We start from the raw sequence: 24927 nt of genomic DNA, 5'->3' as shown, positions 1-24927 counted from the left end.
TATTACTCAGTAACAGTATGGGGGTATTATTCAGTCACTATGTGGTTATGATGTGGAGGTATTATTCAGTAACAGTATGGGGGTATTATTCAGTCACTATGTGGTTATGGTGTGGAGATATTATTCAGTAACAGTATGGGGGTATTATTCAGTAACCATATGGGGGTATTATTCAGTCACTATGTGGTTATGGTGTGGAGGTATTATTCAGTAACAGTATGGGGGTATTATTCAGTCACTATGTGGTTATGGTGTGGAGGTATTATTCAGTAACAGTATGGGGGTATTAGTCAGTCACTATGTGGTTATGGTGTAGTGGTATTATTCAGTAACAGTATGGGGGTATTATTCAGTCACTATGTGGTTATGGTGTGGGGGTATTATTCAGTAACAGTATGGGGGTATTATTCAGTCACTATGTGGTTATGGTGTGGCGGTATTATTTAGTAACAGTATGGGGGTATTATTCAGTCACTATGTGGTTATGGTGTGGTGGTATTATTCAGTAACAGTATGGGGGTATTAGTCAGTCACTGTGGTTATGGTGTAGTGGTATTATTCAGTAACAGTATGGGGGTATTATTCAGTAACAGTATGGGGGTATTATTCAGTAACAGTATGGTGGTATTATTCAGTCACTATGTGGTTATGGTGTGGTGGTATTATTTAGTAACAGTATGGGTGTATTATTCAGTCACTATGTGGTTATAGTATGGAGGTATTATTCAGTAACAGTATGGGGGTATTATTCAGTCACTATGTGGTTATGGTGTGGTGGTATTATTCAGTAACAGTATGGGGGTATTAGTCAGTCACTATGTGGTTATGGTGTAGTGGTATTATTCAGTAACAGTATGGGGGTATTATTCAGTAACAGTATGGGGGTATTATTCAGTAACAGTATGGTGGTATTATTCAGTCACTATGTGGTTATGGTGTGGTGGTATTATTTAGTAACAGTATGGGTGTATTATTCAGTCACTATGTGGTTATAGTATGGAGGTATTATTCAGTAACAGTATGGGGGTATTATTCAGTCACTATGTGGTTATGGTGTGGTGGTATTATTCAGTAACAGTATGGGGGTATTAGTCAGTCACTATGTGGTTATGGTGTAGTGGTATTATTCAGTAACAGTATGGGGGTATTATTCAGTAACAGTATGGTGGTATTATTCAGTCACTATGTGGTTATGGTGTGGTGGTATTATTCAGTAACAGTATGGGAGGTATTATTCAGTCACTATGTGGTTATGGTGTGGAGGTATTATTCAGTAACAGTATGGGGGTATTATTCAGTCACTATGTGGTTATGGTGTGGTGGTATTATTCAGTAACAGTATGGGGGTATTATTCAGTCACTATGTGGTTATGGTGTGGTGGTATTATTCAGTAACAGTATGGGGGTATTATTCAGTCACTATGTGGTTATGATGTGGAGGTATTATTCAGTAACAGTATGGGGGTATTATTCAGTAACCGTATGGGGGTATTATTCAGTCACTATGTGGTTATGGTGTGGAGGTATTATTCAGTAACAGTATGGGGGTATTATTCAGTCACTATGTGGTTATGGTGTGGTGGTATTATTCAGTAACAGTACGGGGGTATTATTCCGTCACTATGTGGTTATGGTGTGGCGGTATTATTCAGTAACAGTATGGGGGTATTATTCAGTCACTATGTGGTTATGGTGTGGAGGTATTATTCAGTAACAGTATGGGGGTATTATTCAGTCACTATGTGGTTATGGTGTGGAGGTATTATTCAGTAACAGTGTGGGGGTATTATTCAGTCACTATGTGGCTATGGTGTGGAGGTATTATTCAGTAACAGTATGGTGGTATTATTCAGTCACTATATGGTTATGGTGTGGCGGTATTATTCAGTAACAGTATGGCGGTATTATTCGGTCACTATGCGGTAGTGGTGTGGTGGTATTATTCAGTAACAGTATGGGGGTATTATTCAGTAACAATATGGGTGTATTATTCAGTCACTATGTGGTTATGGTGTGGCGGTATTATTCAGTAACAGTATGAACAGGCACTAATTCAGTCCCACTGTTAAGGATCTGCCAGGCACAGCTTCTGTGTCTACGCCCATAGGTAATCAGTCTGTACCTGCTTCTATGTCTGTGAGACTGACTCCATCTTCCACCACTCAGGATGGCAGGCTTAGGAGTGGGAGAGCCTATCACAGCCTGGCCAGACGGAGCTAGCTCCCGCCCTCTGTCTATTTATACCTGCCTTTCCTGTTCCTCCAGTGCTTGTGATTCTTCTCTGTTGGTTTCCTGGCCCTGCTGCAGCTTCTTGAACTATTTGACCCTGCTTCATATTGACCCTGGCTTACTGACTACTCTCCTGCTCTGCGTTTGGTACCTCGTACACTCCTGGTTTGACTCGGCTTGTTCACCACTCTTGTTGCTCACGGTGTTGCCGTGGGCAACTGTCCCTTTTCCCTTGCTTCTGTGTACCCTTGTCTGTTTGTCTGTCATGCACTTATTGAGCGTAGGGACCGTCGCCCAGTTGTACCCCGTCGCCTAGGGCGGGTCGTTGCAAGTAGGCAGGGACTGAGTGGCGGGTAGATTAGGGCTCACTTGTCTGTTTCTTACCCCCATCATTACACCCACTTTTAACATTGCCCAGGGCCACACTTTGTCTAAAACCGGTACTAGAGGGGAGCATTGATGGATGGTAGAGAAGAGCAATCTTGCACAGGGATAGAAAACCATGCTAGATGGCGGAGGAGAACTAGGCCGGGCGGCGGAGGAGAACTAGGCCGGACGGCGGCGGAGAACAAGGCCGGACGGCGGCGGAGAACAAGGCCGGGCGGCGGCGGAGAACAAGGCCGGGCGGCGGCGGAGAGCAAGGCCGGGCGGCGGCGGAGAACAAGGCCGGGCGGCGGCGGAGAACAAGGCCGGGCGGCGGCGGAGAACAAGGCCGGGCGGCGGCGGAGAACAAGGCCGGGCGGCGGCAGAGAACAAGGCCGGGCGGCGGCGGAGAACAAGGCCGGGCTTGCGGTGGAGAACAAGGCGGATGGCGGCGGAGAACCATGCTGGGCGGCCGCGGAGAACCATGCTGGGCGGCGGCGGAGAACCATGCCGGGCGGCGGCGGAGAACCATGCCGTGCGGCGGCGGAGAACCATGCCGGGCGGCGGAGAACCATGCCGGGCGGCGGAGGAGAACCATGCCGGGCGGCGGAGGAGAACCATGCCGGAGTGTTGATATAGTCTGGGGTGCTGGTCATTTCTAGGGCGTACGGTCTGAGTCCGGTATCTTACATCTTATATTACTGTCTATGAGGCTGTATAGTATATAACATATAATGGACACACGAAATATAATAGAAACAACTCTAATCATCCCCAATGATCTGATATCAGAATGATGGGAGTATTGGATGAGCGGAATCCTCCTCCTCCTCCTCATTAAGGTGCTGACATTTTGGGGTCAGGATCTTTACCTGCCAGGAACCGGTTATGTAACTTGGCTCAGAGGTCGTGTGGTCTCAGCTGCTGCTGGGAAAGAGATTGTGCAATCAGATTGTTAGTATTATAAATAGGAAATCACAGTGATCGTCACCACAGCGGACCCTCAGCATGAAGAACGGCCGGATACCCACAGCTCTCCTCTGCCTCCTGCCCCTGGTCTTCTCCTACCCGCTGTGAGTACCACCTGTAGCTGCAAATAATTATGTATCTAATCCTATCATGTGTGATACTGTCTGCTGAGCTGTGTATCTAATCCTATCATGTGTGATACTGTCTGCTGAGCCCTGTATCTAATCCCATTATGTGTGATACTGTCTTCTGAGTTGTGTATCTAATCCTATCATGTGTGATACTGACTGCCGAGCTGTGTATCTAGTCCGAGAAGATTCGGTGATTCTGTGTGATATAAGCGGGGGGGGCTTCCTTCTCCACCTGCTTGCCATTGCCTGTGTCCCGTCAGGGACTGGAGAACCATGGACCACTCACAGTTCTTGCCGGGGGCCCGGTCCGATTTTTGTGTGGCCCCTGGTCACAGTATTACAGACCCAAGGCAAGACCCCCTAAACTAATACAGACAAGACCCCTAAAATAATACAGACCGCAGACCAGATCCCTAAACTAGTACAGACCCCAGCCAAGATCCCTAAACTAATACAGACCCCAGACCAGAACCCTAAACTAATACAGACCCCAGACCAGACCCCTAAACTAATACAGACCAGACCCCTAAACTAATACAGACCTGACTCCTAAACTAATACAGACCCCAGACCAGACCCCTAAACTAATACAGACCAGACCCCTAAACTAATACAGACCTGACTCCTAAACTAATATAGACCCCAGACCAGACTCCTAAACTAAAACAGAACAGACTCCTAAACTAATAAAGACCCCAGACCAGACCCCTAAACTAATAAAGACCCCAGACCAGACTCCTAAAATAATACAGACCCCAGACCAGACCCCTAAACTAATAAAGACCCCAGACCAGACTCCTAAAATAATACAGACCCCAGACCAGACTCCTAAACTAATAAAGACCACAGACCAGACTCCTAAACTAATACAGAACCCAGACCAGACCCCTAAACTAATACAGACCAGACTCCTAAACTAATAAAGACCCCAGACCAGACTCCTAAACTAATACAGAACCCAGACCAGACCCCTAAACTAATACAGACCAGACTCCTAAACTAATAAAGACCCCAGACCAGACCCCTAAACTAATACAGACCAGACCCCTTAAACTAAAACAGACCTGACCCCAAAACTACTACAGACCCCAGACCAGACCCCTAAACTAATACAGACCCCAGCCAAGATCCCTAAACTAACAGACCCCCAGACCAGACCCCTAAACTACTACAGACCCCAGACCAGACCCCTAAACTAATACAGACCCCAGACCAGACCCCTAAACTAATACAGACCACAGACCAGATCACTAAACTAATACAGACACCAGATCAGACCCCTAAACTAATACAGACCCCAGATCAGACCCCTAAACTAATACAGACCCCAGACCAGACACCTAAACTAATACAGACCTGACTCCTAAACTAATACAAACCCCAGACCAGACCCCGAAAATAATACAAACCACAGACCAGACCCCTAAACTAATACAGACCTGACCCCTAAACTAATAAAGACCCCAGACCAGACCCCTAAACTAATAAAGACCCCAGACCAGACCCCTAAACTAATACAGACCCCATACACTTAAATAGCGGCTCACATTCTTATCTGTGGGGTCCTGCCGCTCTACTCTCCCCGCATAGTCATGTGACCTTATGTCTGCAGGTCGTTTTGCTGCGGTTTTTGTTGTAAGTTTTGCAATGTACTTTTATTATTTGTGTGGTCATGAACCCAATGAGACCCTCAGGCGGCCGCCGCCCCAAGTTCCACTATGGTGATCCGCCACTGGGGGGTGACGTACGCTCTTTCTTGGTTTCCTCACCCACTAGAATAACAGTAAAAGGCAGCAGCGTCTTCCAGGCGGAGCCCCCCCCACCACTCACCGCAGAACGTATATAATATATACCATATAATGCACATCCAGCAGCCGAGCATCATCATCAACCTGCCATCTCCTCTATTACAGATTAAAGGGAAGACGCAATAATACTGGAACCAACCTGCTCTCTGCTCCTGACCCCACCTACGTACCAGGTGAGCACAGCTGACAGGTTGTCACAGCCCCACCCCCTGTTAATGACAACCAGCCTTTATATCATATGTGAGAGGTTGTCACAGCTCCGCCCCCTGTTACTGACAACCAGCCTGTATATCATGTGTGTGAGGTTGTCACAGCCCCGCCCCCTGTTACTGACATCACTGATATATAATATAATTACATTGTGATCAGACATGAGATCCACACATCTTATATACAGTAACAGCTAATCATCTATTACTACTGACAACCAGCCTGTATATCATGTGTGAGAGGTTGTCACAGCCCCGCCCCCTGTTACTGACATCACTGATATATAATATAATTACATTGTGATCAGACATGAGATCCACACATCTTATATACAGTAACAGCTATTCATCTATTACTACTGACAACCAGCCTGTATATCATGTGTGAGAGGTTGTCACAGCCCCGCCCCCTGTCACTGACATCACTGATATATAATATAATTACATGTGATCAGACATGAGATCCACACATCTTATATACAGTAACAGCTATTCATCTATTACTACTGACAACCGGCCTGTATATCATGTGTGAGAGGTTGTCACAGCCCCGCCCCCTGTTACTGACAACCAGCCTGTATACCATGTGTGAGAGGTTGTCACAGCTCCGCCCACTGTTACTGACATCACTAATATATATAATATAATTACATTGTGATCAGACATGAGATCCACACATCTTATATACAGTAACAGCTATTCATCTATTACTACTGACAACCAGCCTGTATATCATGTGAGAGGTTGTCACAGCCCCGCCCCCTGTTACTGACATCACTGATATATAATATAATTACATTGTGATCAGACATGAGATCCACACATCTTATATACAGTAACAGCTATTCATCTATTATACTGACAACCAGCCTGCATATCATGTGTGAGAGGTTGTCACAGCTCCGCCCCCTGTTACTGACATCACTGATATATAATATAATTACACTGTGATCAGACATGAGATCCACACATCTTATATACAGTAACAGCTATTCATCTATTACTACTGACAACCAGCCTGTATATCATGTGTGAGAGGTTGTCACAGCCCCGCCCCCTGTTACTGACATCACTGATATATAATATAATTACATTGTGATCAGACATGAGATCCACACATCTTGTATACAGTCACAGCTATTCATCTATTACTACTGACAACCAGCCTGTATATCATGTGTGAGAGGTTGTCACAGCTCCGCCCCCTGTTACTGACATCACTAATATATATAATATAATTACATTGTGATCAGACATGAGATCCACACATCTTATATACAGTCACAGCTATTCATCTATTACTACTGACAACCAGCCTGTATATCATGTGTGAGAGGTTGTCACAGCCCCGCCCCCTGTTACTGACATCACTGATATATAATATAATTACATTGTGATCAGACATGAGATCCACACATCTTATATACAGTAACAGCTATTCATCTATTACTACTGACAACCAGCCTGTATATCATGTGTGAGAGGTTGTCACAGCCCCGCCCCCTGTTACTGACATCACTGATATATAATATAATTACACTGTGATCAGACATGAGATCCACACATCTTATATACAGTCACAGCTATTCATCTATTACTACTGACAACCAGCCTGTATATCATATGTGAGAGGTTGTCACAGCCCCGCCCCCTGTTACTGACATCACTGATATATAATATAATTACACTGTGATCAGACATGAGATCCACACATCTTATATACAGTAACAGCTATTCATCTATTACTACTGACAACCAGCCTGTATATCATGTGTGAGAGGTTGTCACAGCCCCGCCCCCTGTTACTGACATCACTGATATATAATATAATTACATTGTGATCAGACATGAGATCCACACATCTTATATACAGTAACAGCTATTCATCTATTACTACTGACAACCAGCCTGTATATCATGTGTGAGAGGTTGTCACAGCCCCGCCCCCTGTTACTGACATCACTGATATATAATATAATTACATTGTGATCAGACATGAGATCCACACATCTTATATACAGTCACAGCTATTCATCTATTACTACTGACAACTAGCCTGTATATCATGTGTGAGAGGTTGTCACAGCCCTGCCCCCTGTTACTGACATCACTGATATATAATATAATTACACTGTGATCAGACATGAGATCCACACATCTTATATACAGTAACAGCTATTCATCTATTACTACTGACAACCAGCCTGTATATCATGTGTGAGAGGTTGTCACAGCCCCGCCCCCTGTTACTGACATCACTGATATATAATATAATTACATTGTGATCAGACATGAGATCCACACATCTTATATACAGTCACAGCTATTCATCTATTACTACTGACAACCAGCCTGTATATCATGTGTGAGAGGTTGTCACAGCCCCGCCCCCTGTTACTGACATCACTGATATATAATATAATTACACTGTGATCAGACATGAGATCCACACATCTTATATACAGTGACAGCTATTTATCTATTACTACTGACAACCAGCCTGTATATCATGTGTGAGAGGTTGTCACAGCCCCGCCCCCTGTTACTGACATCACTGATATATAATATAATTACATGTGATCAGACATGAGATCCACACATCTTATATACAGTAACAGCTATTCATCTATTACTACTGACAACCAGCCTGTATATCATGTGTGAGAGGTTGTCACAGCCCCGCCCCCTGTTACTGACATCACTGATATATAATATAATTACACTGTGATTAGACATGAGATCCACACATCTTATATACAGTAACAGCTATTCATCTATTACTACTGACAACTAGCCTGTATATCATGTGTGAGAGGTTGTCACAGCCCCGCCCCCTGTTACTGACATCACTGATATATAATATAATTACACTGTGATCAGACATGAGATCCACACATCTTATATACAGTAACAGCTATTCATCTATTTCTACTGACAACCTGCCTGTATATCATGTGTGAGAGGTTGTCACAGCCCCGCCCCCTGTTACTGACATCACTGATATATAATATAATTACACTGTGATCAGACATGAGATCCACACATCTTATATACAGTAACAGCTATTCATCTATCACTACTGACAACCAGCCTGTATATCATGTGTGAGAGGTTGTCACAGCCCCGCCCCCTGTTACTGACATCACTGATATATAATATAATTACATGTGATCAGACATGAGATCCACACATCTTATATACAGTTACAGCTATTCATCTATTACTACTGACAACCAGCCTGTATATCATGTGTGAGGTTGTCACAGCCCCGCCCCCTGTACTGACATCACTGATATATAATATAATTACACTGTGATCAGACATGAGATCCACACATCTTATATACAGTAACAGCTATTCATCTATTACTACTGACAACCAGCCTGTATATCATGTGTGAGAGGTTGTCACAGCCCCGCCCCCTGTTACTGACATCACTGATATATAATATTATTACACTGTGATCAGACATGAGATCCACACATCTTATATACAGTAACAGCTATTCATCTATTACTACTGACAACCAGCCTGTATATCATGTGTGAGAGGTTGTCACAGCCCCGCCCCCTGTTACTGACATCACTGATATACCACATTAGACAATTACACATCATGTCTTCACTTTAGACTTGTTTTTGTTATTTTAGTAGTAAAAAAGAAATAAGTAATTTAATATTAATAATCTTAAAATATTGCAGTTCTCAGTCTGGACAGCAGAGGACACTATAGCCGGATGTTTTCTGTATCTCACGTGCCAGCTTTTCTGCATAGATTGGGACATAGTTTGCAGGGGATTTGACCACTATATACTTCCAAATTGTCCTGGAAAAGGACCTCCATCGGGGTGTGGCTTATGCAAATGATCCCTAAAGTAGTTGTTTCTTGGCTTTTCGATGGTGTAGCTTTAAAATTGTCCCTCTAATTAAAATGTTTGGAGGAATGCAACTCAATGGTACTGCTTTTGGCTTCGATAAGGTAGGATTGAAACTATGTGCCATAATGCCGAAATACCACAGGCTTAAGCCCCATGCACACGACCGTAAAAAAATCTCCATAATTGCGGACCGTAATACTTTGTCTGACAATAACAAGTGCCGGATATTTTTGCATAATAAGATCAAACATGTGTATTCGGGTTACAGGGGTTTTCCAGCCACTAAATCCTCAGGATAGGCCATCAATAGCTGATGGGTCGGCTCTGACTTTCGGGACCCCCGACGATCAGCTGTTTTGAAGGGGCTGCAACGCCCGTATGAGCAATGCTTCCCCTTCATTTCTTCTTGCTCACTGTGAGTCGTCGACAAGGATGTAGTGGCGATTCACAGGTATTGCAGTGAATAGGAGAAGGCGAAAAATGCGAGTGGCTTAAAAAACGTCTGAAAATCATGAGCTGTGTTCCCTTGAGTTTGCGTGTGATACCATAATAGTAACCCTATAATCTGATATGATCTGTAGGTAGCTCCTGTGTCCATGTAGCTAGTGCCACACACCCCTTGAAGATAGCGCTGCCCCCCCCCCCCCTGTAGATAGCGCCACTGGGACTCCCTATAGGAGCAGAATCGCCAGCCAGAGCATAGGCCGAGGATTCTGCTCCTAGAGGGAAGTCCTGATATCACTGTCTATATAAGGACAGTGACGTCAGTGGTTACTCCTTGAGCGGAATCTCCGTTGCCGATTCTGGCCGGAGATTCCTCTCCAAGATGAGCAGCTGATGTCAATGTACATATTTGGACAGCGACCTCGGGTTTCTTCTAGGAGCGGTATCCCCGGCCAGATCATCGGCAACGGGGATTCCACTCAAGGAGGAGTCCTCGGTGAGCGGAGGAGCTCCCTCTGCTCCTCCGCTCTGAAGAGCTGCTTCAGAATTGGGTTTAACTGTATCTGCGTCCTGAGGATGCAGATACAGTTGACAGCGGGACATACCCCTGGCCAGAATCTGGGACTGTCCCGCTGAATCCGGGACTGTTGGGAGGTATGCAATACTATTACTATAACAATGACACTAAAATCACAGACATGAGACGTTCCCTTTAACATCTTTTATTCCACTCTCGCACTCTAGCAGTTTTAGATTGAGACTGCTGGTAGTTGTAGTCCTCTTTTCAGGAATATACCAGTTTGGTGTTTGCTCAGTCGTTGGTCTCGATGTCTCCTCAGGAACGGCGGAGCGCTGCACAGATGAAGGATTTGGAGCCATCACGTTGGATGATAAAGGAGTCATGCATTACTTCAGAGGTAAATCATCCAGCACTGATCATACGACCCATCTGACCCTCAATGTGCCCGAATGACCAATCAGGGAAATGTTCCGAAAAAAGTACAAAACAATAATTGGCTAAAAACGCCCAACATGGTCGACACGGCCAACTCAGTCATCAGCAGTGCTTAACCCAAAGCTGACCGCGACCCGCGAGTGTGCGGGGATATCAGCCGGGTTCACAGGTTGTGTTCTGGATGGTTGTACATTGGACCCCAGACGCTGACACGGTCGGCACCTCTTCATGCTGTGGATGATAAAATGTCGGTGACAATTTCCAGGTGAAATGGATTGTAAGATTCCATGGAGAAGCCGGTGATCACAGGGTAAGACTGACCGCGACATTATTATATTATCAGGAGATTCTACATGGACGGGATTCCAGGGACCTACCCAAAATCTAAGTGAGACCTGGCACGGGGTGTCCGGACCTATAGATGCCGCATTCAGGAACTACAATGAGAAGAGGCCACTGGAACATCAGAGAATTTATCTCTTCAAGGTGAGGACACGACCTCTGCACATCAACAGTAGTCACCGGTACGTCCTGAGTCATTATACACAGTGGCGTAAGTACCGCTGAAGCAGGAATAGCGGCTGCTACGGGGCCCGCAGAATGAGGGGGCCAGTGCCGCCCCCCGTCAACGCCCCCCGACGCCTGGTGGTGCATCTAGCAGGCGCTATCTATAGAGGGGGGCTGTATCGTGTTATCTACAGGGGGGCTGTATGGCGCTATCTACAGGGGGGCTGTATGGCGTTATCTACAGTGGGGGCTGTATGGTGTTATCTACAGGGGGCCTGTATGGCGCTATCTACAGGGGGGCTGTATGGCGTTATCTACAGTGGGGGCTGTATGGTGTTATCTACAGGGGGGCTGTATGGCGCTATCTACAGGGGGGCTGTATGGCGTTATCTACAGTGGGGGCTGTATGGTGGGGGGGCTGTATGGTGCTATCTACAGGGGGGGCTGCATGGCGCTATCTACAGGGGGGCTGCATGGTGCTATCTACAGGGGGGGCTGCATGGCGCTATCTACAGGGGGGGCTGTATGGCGCTATCTACAGGGGGGCTGTATGGCGCTATCTACAGGGGGGGCTGTATGGCGCTATCTACAGGGGGGCTGTATGGCGCTATCTACAGGGGGGCTGCATGGCGCTATCTACAGGGGGGCTGTATGGCGCTATCTACAGGGGGCTGTATGGCGCTATCTACAGGGGGGCTGTATGGCGCTATCTACAGGGGGGCTGCATGGCGCTATCTACAGGGGGGGCTGTATGGCGCTATCTACAGGGGGGCTGTATGGCGCTATCTACAGGGGGGCTGTATGGCGCTATCTACAGGGGGCTGTATGGCGCTATCTACAGGGGGCTGTATGGCGCTATCTACAGGGGGGCTGTATGGCGCTATCTACAGGGGGGGCTGCATGGCGCTATCTACAGAGGGGGCTGTATGGCGCTATCTACAGGGGGGCTGTATGGCGCTATCTACAGGGGGGCTGTATGGCGCTATCTACAGGGGGGCTGTATGGCGTTATCTACAGTGGGGGCTGTATGGTGGGGGGGCTGTATGGTGCTATCTACAGGGGGGGCTGCATGGCGCTATCTACAGGGGGGGCTGCATGGCGCTATCTACAGGGGGCCTGCATGGCGCTATCTACAGGGGGGGCTGTATGGCGCTATCTACAGGGGGGCTGTATGGCGCTATCTACAGGGGGGCTGCATGGCGCTATCTACAGGGGGGCTGTATGGCGCTATCTACAGGGGGGCTGTATGGCGCTATCTACAGGGGGGCTGCATGGCGCTATCTACAGGGGGGGGCTGTATGGCGCTATCTACAGGGGGGCTGTATGGCGCTATCTACAGGGGGGCTGTATGGCGCTATCTACAGGGGGGCTGCATGGCGCTATCTACAGGGGGGCTGTATGGCTCTATCTACAGGGGGGCTGCATGGCGCTATCTACAGGGGGGCTGTATGGCTCTATCTACAGGGGGGCTGTATGACGCTATCTACAGGGGGGCTGTATGGCGCTATCTACAGGGGGGCTGTATGACGCTATCTACAGGGGGGCTGTATGGCGCTATCTACAGGGGGGCTGTATGACGCTATCTACAGGGGGGCTGTATGACGCTATCTACAGGGGGGCTGTATGGCGCTATCTACAGGGGGGCTGTATGGCTCTATCTACAGGGGGGCTGTATGACGCTATCTACAGGGGGGCTGTATGGCGCTATCTACAGGGGGGCTGTATGGCGCTATCTACAGGGGGGCTGTATGGCGCTATCTACAGGGGGGCTGTATGACGCTATCTACAGGGGGGCTGTATGACGCTATCTACAGGGGGGCTGTATGGCGCTATCTACAGGGGGGCTGTATCACACTATCTACAAATGGGAGGTCGAGGGCGCTATCTACAGGGGGGCTGTATGGCGCTATCTACAGGGGGCTGCATGGCGCTATCTACAGGGGGGCTGTATAGCGCTATCTACAGGGGGGCAGTATGGCGCTATCTACAGAGGGGGCTGTATGGCGCTATCTACAGGGGGGGCTGCATGGCGCTATCTACAGGGGGGCTGCATGGCGCTATCTACAGGGGGGGCTGCATGGCGCTATCTACAGGGGGGGCTGCATGGCGCTATCTACAGGGGGGGCTGCATGGCGCTATCTACAGGGGGGCTGTATGGTGCTATCTACAGGGGGGCTGTATGGCGCTATCTACAGGGGGGCTGTATGACGCTATCTACAGGGGGCTGTATGGCGCTATCTACAGGGGGGGCTGTGTGGCGTTATCTATAGGGGGGCTGTATGACGCTATCTACAGGGGGGGCTGCATGGCGCTATCTACAGGGGGGCTGTATGGCGCTATCTACAGGGGGGGCTGTATGACGCTATCTACAGGGGGGGCTGCATGGCGCTATCTACAGGGGGGCTGTATGACGCTATCTACAGGGGGGGCTGCATGGCGCTATCTACAGGGGGGGCTGCATGGCTCTATCTACAGGGGGGCTGCATGGCGCTATCTACAGGGGGGGCTGCATGGCGCTATCTACAGGGGGCTGTATGGCGTTATCTACAGGGGGACTGTATGACTATCTACAGGGGGGCTGTATGGCGCTATCTACAGGGGGACTCTATGACACTATCTACAGGGGGACTGTATGGTGTTATCTACAGGGGGGGCTGTATGGCGCTATCTACAGGGGGGCTGTATGGTGTTATCTACAGGGGGGGCTGTATGGCGCTATCTACAGGGGGGCAGTATGGCGCTATCTACAGGGGGCTGTATGGCGCTATCTACAGGGGGACTGCATGGCGCTATCTACAGGGGGGCTGCATGGCGCTATCTACAGGGGGGCTGTATGGCGTTATCTACAGGGGGGCTGTATGGCGCTATCTACAGAGTGGACTGCATGGCGCTATCTACAGGGGGGGCTGTATGGCGCTATCTACAGAGGGGACTGCATGGCACTATCTACAGGGGGGCTGTATGGCGCTATCTACAGGGGGGCTGCATGGCGCTATCTACAGGGGGGTCTGTATGGCGCTATCTACAGGGGGGCTGTATGGCGCTATCTACAGGGGGGCTGTATGGCGTTATCTACAGTGGGGGCTGCATGGTGGGGGGGCTGTATGGTGTTATCTACAGAGGGGGCTGCATGGCGCTATCTACAGGGGGACTGCATGGCGCTATCTACAGGGGGGCTGCATGGCGCTATCTACAGGGGGGCTGTATGGCGTTATCTACAGGGGGGCTGTATGGCGCTATCTACAGAGGGGACTGCATGGCGCTATCTACAGTGGGGCTGTATGGCGTTATCTACAGGGGGGCTGTATGGCGCTATCTACAGGGGGGGCTGTATGGCGCTATCTACAGGGGGGGCTGTATGGCGCTATCTACAGAGGGGACTGCATGGCACTATCTACAGGGGGGCTGTATGGCGCTATCTACAGGGGGGCTGTATGGCGCTATCTACAGGGGGGCTGTATGCCGCTATCTACAGAGGGGGCTGTATGGCGCTATCTACAGGGGGGCTGTATGACACTATCTACAGGGGGGTCTGTATGGTGTTATCTACAGGGGGGGCTGTATGGCGCTATCTACAGGGGGGCTGTATGGCGCTATCTACAGGGGGGCTGTATGGCGCTATCTACAGGGGGGTCTGTATGGCGCTATCTACAGGGGGGCTGTATGGCGCTATCTACAGGGGGGCTGTATGACGCTATCTACAGGGGGGCTGTATGGCGCTATCTACAGGGGGGCTGCATGGCGCTATCTACAGGGGGCTGCATGCCGCTATCTACAGGGGGCTGTATGGCGCTATCTACAGGGGGGGCTGTGTGGCGTTATCTATAGGGGGGCTGTATGGCGCTATCTACAGGGGGGGCTGTATGGCGCTATCTACAGGGGGTCTGTATGGCGCTATCTACAGGGGGGCTGTATGGCGCTATCTACAGGGGGGCTGTATGGCGTTATCTACAGGGGGGCTGTATGGCGCTATCTACAGAGGGGACTGCATGGCGCTATCTACAGGGGGGCTGTATGGCGTTATCTACAGGGGGGCTGTATGGCGCTATCTACAGGGGGGGCTGTATGGCGCTATCTACAGGGGGGGCTGTATGGCGCTATCTACAGAGGGGACTGCATGGCACTATCTACAGGGGGGCTGTATGGCGCTATCTACAGGGGGGCTGTATGCCGCTATCTACAGAGGGGGCTGTATGGCGCTATCTACAGGGGGCTGTATGACACTATCTACAGGGGGGTCTGTATGGTGTTATCTACAGGGGGGGCTGTATGGCGCTATCTACAGGGGGGTCTGTATGGTGCTATCTACAGGGGGGCTGTATGGCGCTATCTACAGGGGGGGCTGTATGGTGTTATCTACAGGGGGGCTGTATGGCGCTATCTACAGAGGGGACTGCATGGCACTATCTACAGGGGGGCTGTATGGCGCTATCTACAGGGGGGCTGTATGCCGCTATCTACAGAGGGGGCTGTATGGCGCTATCTACAGGGGGGCTGTATGACACTATCTACAGGGGGGCTGTATGGCGCTATCTACAGGGGGGGCTGTATGGCGCTATCTACAGGGGGGTCTGTATGGTGCTATCTACAGGGGGGCTGTATGGCGCTATCTACAGGGGGGCTGTATGGCGCTATCTACAGGGGGGCTGTATGGCGCTATCTACAGGGGGGGCCTGTATGGTGCTATCTACAGGGGGGCTGTATGGCGCTATCTACAGGGGGGGCTGTATGGCGCTATCTACAGGGGGGCTGTATGGCGCTATCTACAGGGGGGTCTGTATGGTGCTATCTACAGGGGGGGCTGTATGGCGCTATCTACAGGGGGGCTGTATGGCGCTATCTACAGGGGGCTGTATGACACTATCTACAAATGGGAGGTCGAGGGCGTTATCTACAGGGGGGACTGTGTGGCATTATCTACAGGGGGGCTGTATGGCGCTATATACAGGGGGGCTGTATGGTGCTATCTACAGGGGGGCTGTATGGCGCTATCTACAGGGGGGCTGTATCACACTATCTACAGGGGGGGCTGTATGACACTATCTACAAATGGGAGGTTGGGCCTGATCTACAGGGGGCTGTATGGTGTTATCTACAGGGGGGCTGTATGGCGTTATCTACAGGGGGGCTGTATGGCGCTATCTACAGGGGGGCTGTATGGCGCTATCTACAGGGGGGGCTGTGTGGCGCTATCTACAGGGGGGGCTGTATGACGTTATCTACAGGGGGCTGTATGGCGCTATCTACAGGGGGGCTGTATGGCGTTATCTACAGGGGGCTGTATGGCGTTATCTACAGGGGGGCTGTATGGCGCTATCTACAGGGGGGGCTGTATGGCGCTATCTACAAATGGGAGGTCGAGGGCACTATCTACAGGGGGGGCTGTATGGCGCTATCTACAGGGGGGCTGTATGACACTATCTACAAGTGGGAGGTCGGGGCGCTATCTACAGGGGGGCTGTATGGCGCTATCTACAGGGGGGCTGTATGACACTATCTACAGGGGGGAGGTCGGCCGATATCTACAGGGGGGCTGTATGGCGCTATCTACAGGGGTGCTGTATGGCGCTATCTACAGGGGGGCTGTAAGGCACTATCTACAGGGGGGCTGTATGGCGCTATCTAGAGGGGGACTGTATGACACTATCTACAGGGGGTCTGTATGGCGTTATCTACAGGGGACTCTATGACACTATCTACAGGGGGGCAGTATGGCGCTATCTACAGAGGGGGCTGTATGGCGCTATCTACAGGGGGGCAGTATGGCGCTATCTACAGAGGGGCTGTATGGCGCTATCTACAGGGGGGCTGTAAGGCACTATTTACAGGGGGGCTGTATGGTGCTATCTACAGGGGGTGCTGTATGGCGCTATCTAGAGGGGGACTGTATGACACTATCTACAGGGGGGCTGTATGGCGCTTTCTACAGGGGGGCTGTATGGCGCTATCTAGAGGGGGACTGTATGACACTATCTACAGGGGGGCTGTATGGCGTTATCTACAGGGGGACTGTATGACACTATCTACAGGGGGGCTGTATGGCGCTATCTACAGAGGGGGCTGTATGGCGCTATCTACAGGGGGGCTGTATGGCGCTATCTACAGGGGTGCTGTATGGCGCTATCTACAGGGGTGCTGTATGGCGCTATCTACAGGGGGGCTGTATGGCGCTATCTAGAGGGGCTGTATGACACTATCTACAGGGGTGCTGTATGGCGCTATCTACAGGGGGGCTGTATGGCGCTATCTAGAGGGGGACTGTATGACACTATCTACAAGTGGGAGGTCGGGGCACTATCTACAGGGGGGCTATATGGCACTGTCTACAAGGGTAGAGTGGGGTGTTATCTTGTCTTTCCTAGTTACGCCCCTGATTATACACTACACCCAACATGTAGTCACTGACCGCTGTCAGGGCAATGGTTGTCGATACCGTTCAAGTTTAAGTCCACGCTTGGCTTCATTTCAGTCCAGAAATAAACCGGAGCTTATCCAGCGTACAAGACTTGCAGCAGATAAATATAACTTGGTCACCCTGACATTTTTCTCCTTATTGTGCTTTATCCATGCCGGGAGGCATGATCTGACAGTAGGTAATACTTCGAGTGCCCACTTGACTGCCAAGCATTCGCGCTCAATATTGACATCATTTTACTCAGCAGAAGTCAACTTCCTACTCAAGTACGTGGCCGGTGTTCCTCCTCACTCACTACTAGTGACAGCCGCGCCCAGACCCAAAGTAGAAGCATCCTTCCTAAGCTCAGGGGTAATGAGCACTGGCTGTTGGCATAGAGTAGACTTCAGGCTTTGCCTATGGGATCCACGTCACCATTACTCACTCCCCACCTTTTGTCAAGTCAATGGAGCTGCAATAAAGGCAAAATTTGTCACAAACCTACGATAGTAGCCGGTGATGCCGAGAAAGTCCTGACCTGTTTCTTTGTGAGAGGCCTCGGCCAGTGGTACTGCCTTAACTTTATTTACCTGTGACTTGATTGACCCTCTGCCAATGATGTGTCCAAGGTATCCGGCTTCCTCCAACCCTAATGCACGTTTCAAAGGTGACTTTTCTAATCCGAGCTGAACTTGAGCACCTGACCAGGTCGGCAGCTGCATAGTCTCAATGTGGCCGCAAGTTCAGGTCCTATAACCTCTGAAAAATAGCAGGAAGTCCATGCAACCCAAGCAGCATCGCTACACACTGTACACACTGGAAGAACCCGAGCGGCATCGCTACATACTGTACACACTGAAAGAACCTGAGCGGCATCGCTACATACTGTACACACTGAAAGAACCTGGGCGGCATCGCTACATACTGTACACACTGAAAGAACCTGAGCGGCATCGCTACATACTGTACACACTGAAAGAACCTGGGCGGCATCGCTACATACTGTACACACTGAAAGAACCTGAGCGGCATCGCTACATACTGTACACACTGAAAGAACCTGGGCGGCATCGCTACATACTGTACACACTGAAAGAACCTGAGCGGCATCGCTACATACTGTACACACTGAAAGAACCTGAGCGGCATCGCTACACACTGTACACACTGAAAGAACCCGAGCGGCATCGCTACATACTGTACACACTGAAAGAACCCGAGCGGCATCGCTACATACTGTACACACTGAAAGAACCTGAGCGGCATCGCTACATACTGTACACACTGAAAGAACCTGAGCGGCATCGCTACATACTGTACACACTGAAAGAACCTGAGCGGCATCGCTACATACTGTACACACTGAAAGAACCTGAGCGGCATCGCTACATACTGTACACACTGAAAGAACCTGAGCGGCATCGCTACATACTGTACACACTGAAAGAACCTGAGCGGCATCGCTACATACTGTACACACTGAAAGAACCTGGGCAGCATCGCTACATACTGTACACACTGAAAGAACCTGAGCGGCATCGCTACATACTGTACACACTGAAAGAACCTGAGCGGCATCGCTACATACTGTACACACTGAAAGAACCTGAGCGGCATCGCTACATACTGTACACACTGAAAGAACCTGAGCGGCATCGCTACATACTGTACACACTGAAAGAACCTGAGCGGCATCGCTACATACTGTACACACTGAAAGAACCTGAGCGGCATCGCTACACACTGTACACACTGGAACAACCCGAGCGGCATCGCTACACACTGTACACACTGGAAGAACCCGAGCGGCATCGCTACATACTGTACACACTGAAAGAACCTGAGCGGCATCGCTACATACTGTACACACTGAAAGAACCTGAGCGGCATCGCTACATACTGTACACACTGAAAGAACCTGAGCGGCATCGCTACATACTGTACACACTGAAAGAACCTGAGCGGCATCGCTACATACTGTACACACTGAAAGAACCTGAGCGGCATCGCTACATACTGTACACACTGAAAGAACCTGAGCGGCATCGCTACACACTGTACACACTGGAACAACCCGAGCGGCATCGCTACACACTGTACACACTGGAAGAACCCGAGCGGCATCGCTACATACTGTACACACTGAAAGAACCTGAGCGGCATCGCTACATACTGTACACACTGAAAGAACCTGAGCGGCATCGCTACATACTGTACACACTGAAAGAACCTGAGCGGCATCGCTACATACTGTACACACTGAAAGAACCTGAGCGGCATCGCTACATACTGTACACACTGGAAGAACCCGAGCGGCATCGCTACATACTGTACACACTGAAAGAACCTGAGCGGCATCGCTACATACTGTACACACTGAAAGAACCTGAGCGGCATCGCTACATACTGTACACACTGAAAGAACCTGAGCGGCATCGCTACATACTGTACACACTGAAAGAACCTGAGCGGCATCGCTACATACTGTACACACTGAAAGAACCTGAGCGGCATCGCTACACACTGTACACACTGGAACAACCCGAGCGGCATCGCTACACACTGTACACACTGGAAGAACCCGAGCGGCATCGCTACATACTGTACACACTGAAAGAACCTGAGCGGCATCGCTACATACTGTACACACTGAAAGAACCTGAGCGGCATCGCTACATACTGTACACACTGGAAGAACCCGAGCGGCATCGCTACATACTGTACACACTGAAAGAACCTGAGCGGCATCGCTACATACTGTACACACTGAAAGAACCTGAGCGGCATCGCTACATACTGTACACACTGAAAGAACCTGAGCGGCATCGCTACATACTGTACACACTGAAAGAACCTGAGCGGCATCGCTACATACTGTACACACTGAAAGAACCTGAGCGGCATCGCTACATACTGTACACACTGAAAGAACCTGAGCGGCATCGCTACATACTGTACACACTGAAAGAACCTGAGCGGCATCGCTACACACTGTACACACTGGAACAACCCGAGCGGCATCGCTACACACTGTACACACTGGAAGAACCCGAGCGGCATCGCTACATACTGTACACACTGAAAGAACCTGAGCGGCATCGCTACATACTGTACACACTGAAAGAACCTGAGCGGCATCGCTACATACTGTACACACTGGAAGAACCCGAGCGGCATCGCTACATACTGTACACACTGAAAGAACCTGAGCGGCATTGCTACATACTGTACACACTGAAAGAACCTGAGCGGCATCGCTACATACTGTACACACTGAAAGAACCTGAGCGGCATCGCTACATACTGTACACACTGAAAGAACCTGAGCGGCATCGCTACATACTGTACACACTGAAAGAACCTGAGCGGCATCGCTACATACTGTACACACTGAAAGAACCTGAGCGGCATCGCTACATACTGTACACACTGAAAGAACCTGAGCGGCATCGCTACATACTGTACACACTGAAAGAACCTGAGCGGCATCGCTACATACTGTACACACTGAAAGAACCTGAGCGGCATCGCTACATACTGTACACACTGAAAGAACCTGAGCGGCATCGCTACATACTGTACACACTGAAAGAACCTGAGCGGCATCGCTACATACTGTACACACTGAAAGAACCTGAGCGGCATCGCTACACACTGTACACACTGGAACAACCCGAGCGGCATCGCTACATACTGTACACACTGAAAGAACCTGAGCGGCATCGCTACATACTGTACACACTGAAAGAACCTGAGCGGCATCGCTACATACTGTACACACTGAAAGAACCTGAGCGGCATCGCTACATACTGTACACACTGAAAGAACCTGAGCGGCATCGCTACATACTGTACACACTGAAAGAACCTGAGCGGCATCGCTACATACTGTACACACTGGAAGAACCCGAGCGGCATCGCTACATACTGTACACACTGAAAGAACCCGAGCGGCATCGCTACATACTGTACACACTGAAAGAACCTGAGCGGCATCGCTACATACTGTACACACTGAAAGAACCTGAGCGGCATCGCTACATACTGTACACACTGAAAGAACCTGAGCGGCATCGCTACATACTGTACACACTGAAAGAACCTGGGCGGCATCGCTACATACTGTACACACTGAAAGAACCTGAGCGGCATCGCTACATACTGTACACACTGAAAGAACCTGAGCGGCATCGCTACACACTGTACACACTGGAACAACCCGAGCGGCATCGCTACACACTGTACACACTGGAAGAATCCGAGCGGCATCGCTACACACTGTACACACTGGAAGAATCCGAGCGGCATCGCTACACACTGTACACACTGGAAGAACCCAAGCGGCATCGCTACACACTGTACACACTGGAAGAACCCGAGCGGCATCGCTACATACTGTACACACTGAAAGAACCTGAGCGGCATCGCTACATACTGTACACACTGAAAGAACCTGGGCGGCATCGCTACATACTGTACACACTGAAAGAACCTGAGCGGCATCGCTACATACTGTACACACTGAAAGAACCTGAGCGGCATCGCTACATACTGTACACACTGAAAGAACCTGAGCGGCATCGCTACACACTGTACACACTGGAACAACCCGAGCGGCATCGCTACATACTGTACACACTGGAAGAACCCGAGCGGCATCGCTACATACTGTACACACTGAAAGAACCTGAGCGGCATCGCTACATACTGTACACACTGAAAGAACCTGAGCGGCATCGCTACATACTGTACACACTGAAAGAACCTGAGCGGCATCGCTACATACTGTACACACTGAAAGAACCTGGGCAGCATCGCTACATACTGTACACACTGAAAGAACCTGAGCGGCATCGCTACATACTGTACACACTGAAAGAACCTGAGCGGCATCGCTACATACTGTACACACTGAAAGAACCTGAGCGGCATCGCTACATACTGTACACACTGAAAGAACCTGGGCAGCATCGCTACATACTGTACACACTGGAAGAACCCGAGCGGCATCGCTACATACTGTACACACTGAAAGAACCTGAGCGGCATCGCTACATACTGTACACACTGAAAGAACCTGGGCAGCATCGCTACATACTGTACACACTGAAAGAACCTGAGCGGCATCGCTACATACTGTACACACTGAAAGAACCTGAGCGGCATCGCTACATACTGTACACACTGAAAGAACCTGAGCGGCATCGCTACATACTGTACACACTGAAAGAACCTGAGCGGCATCGCTACATACTGTACACACTGAAAGAACCTGGGCAGCATCGCTACATACTGTACACACTGAAAGAACCTGAGCGGCATCGCTACATACTGTACACACTGAAAGAACCTGAGCGGCATCGCTACATACTGTACACACTGAAAGAACCTGAGCGGCATCGCTACATACTGTACACACTGAAAGAACCCGAGCGGCATCGCTACATACTGTACACACTGGAAGAACCCGAGCGGCATCGCTACATACTGTACACACTGAAAGAACCTGAGCGGCATCGCTACATACTGTACACACTGAAAGAACCTGGGCAGCATCGCTACATACTGTACACACTGAAAGAACCTGAGCGGCATCGCTACATACTGTACACACTGAAAGAACCTGAGCGGCATCGCTACATACTGTACACACTGAAAGAACCTGAGCGGCATCGCTACATACTGTACACACTGAAAGAACCTGAGCGGCATCGCTACATACTGTACACACTGAAAGAACCTGAGCGGCATCGCTACATACTGTACACACTGAAAGAACCTGAGCGGCATCGCTACACACTGTACACACTGGAACAACCCGAGCGGCATCGCTACACACTGTACACACTGGAAGAATCCGAGCGGCATCGCTACACACTGTACACACTGGAAGAACCCCTCTGTGGTTGAGAAGGCCATCTCTTGTTTAGCCTTATCTGTTAACAGGATTTGGCTTTAGGCTGGATTCACACGACCAGATTACGTCCGTAATGGATGGAACGTATTTCGGCCGGAAGTCCCGGACCAAGCACAGTGCAGGGAGCCGGGCTCCTAGCATCATAGTTATGTACGATGCTAGGAGTCCCTGCCTCGCTGCCGGACAACTGTCTCGTACTGAAAACATGATTACAGGGAGGCAGGGACTCCTAGCGTCGTACATAACTATGATGCTAGGAGCCCGGCTCCCTGCAGTGTGTTCAGTCTGGGACTTGCGGCCGAAATACGTTCCGTCCATTACGGACGTAACCTGGTCGTGTGAATCCAGCCTAAACCTTCTGTAGGATGAAGCGTTGTGCGTTACCCAACCCAAGGATAAGCCTCAAATATTGAAACCTCATTGTAATGACAAGGTAGGGAGACAGACAGGTGAGCCCTAATCTACCCGCCACTCAGTCCCTGCCTACTTGCAACGACCCGTCCTAAGCGACGGGGTACAACTGGGCGACGGTCCCTACGCTCAGTAAGTGCAAGACAGACAAAACAGACAAGGGTACACAGAAGCTAGGGAAACGGGGCAGCTGCCCACGGAGACAACGTGAGCAACAAGAGTGGTGAACGAGCCGAGTCAAACCAGGAGTGAGCGAGGTACAAAACGCTGAGCAGGAGAGTGTTCAGAAAGCCAAGGTCAATAACAAGCAGAGGATCAGTAGTACAAGCAGCAGCAGCAAGCCAGGAAACAAGCCTAGAAGAATCACAGGCAAAGGAGGAACAGGAAAGGCAGGTATAAATAGACAGTGGGCGGGAACTAGCTCCGTCTGGCCAGGCTGTGATAGGCTCTCCCACTCCTAAGCCTGCCATCCTGAGTGGTGGAAGATGGAGTCAGTCTCACAGACATAGGAGCAGGTGCAGACTGATTGCCCACGGGCGTCGACACAGAACCTGTGTCTGGCAAATCCTTTACACTCATTCAGTTTTCTAAAGTCATCACAAAACCTCCAAGAACTATTAAGCTCTAGAATTAAAACAATTGGTTTTGCCCACTCACCATCACACCCGGGTTAATCATACGTCTGACCCCAGACTGTCTCTCCACGCGCCTCA

At 49.7% G+C, this 24927-nt stretch overlaps 1 protein-coding gene across 1 annotated transcript in view; it reads left to right on the top strand.

Annotated features, from left to right (window-relative positions):
- Window positions 1-3559: 3559 nt before the first annotated feature.
- The window catches only part of HPX (hemopexin), a 41931-nt gene continuing 20563 nt past the window's right edge, over window positions 3560-24927 (top strand). The window contains exons 1-4 of the mRNA XM_075851269.1: window positions 3560-3665; window positions 5606-5673; window positions 10870-10947; window positions 11329-11471. Coding sequence (XP_075707384.1) covers window positions 3601-3665; window positions 5606-5673; window positions 10870-10947; window positions 11329-11471 — 354 coding nt within the window. The 5' untranslated portion in view covers window positions 3560-3600. The remainder of the gene's footprint in view (window positions 3666-5605; window positions 5674-10869; window positions 10948-11328; window positions 11472-24927) is intronic.

Source organism: Rhinoderma darwinii, chromosome 2, assembly GCF_050947455.1.
Source record: "Rhinoderma darwinii isolate aRhiDar2 chromosome 2, aRhiDar2.hap1, whole genome shotgun sequence".
NCBI lineage: Eukaryota > Metazoa > Chordata > Amphibia > Anura > Rhinodermatidae > Rhinoderma > Rhinoderma darwinii.
Note: the sequence above shows the minus strand (reverse complement) of the source record. Positions and strands in the feature narration are given on the sequence as shown.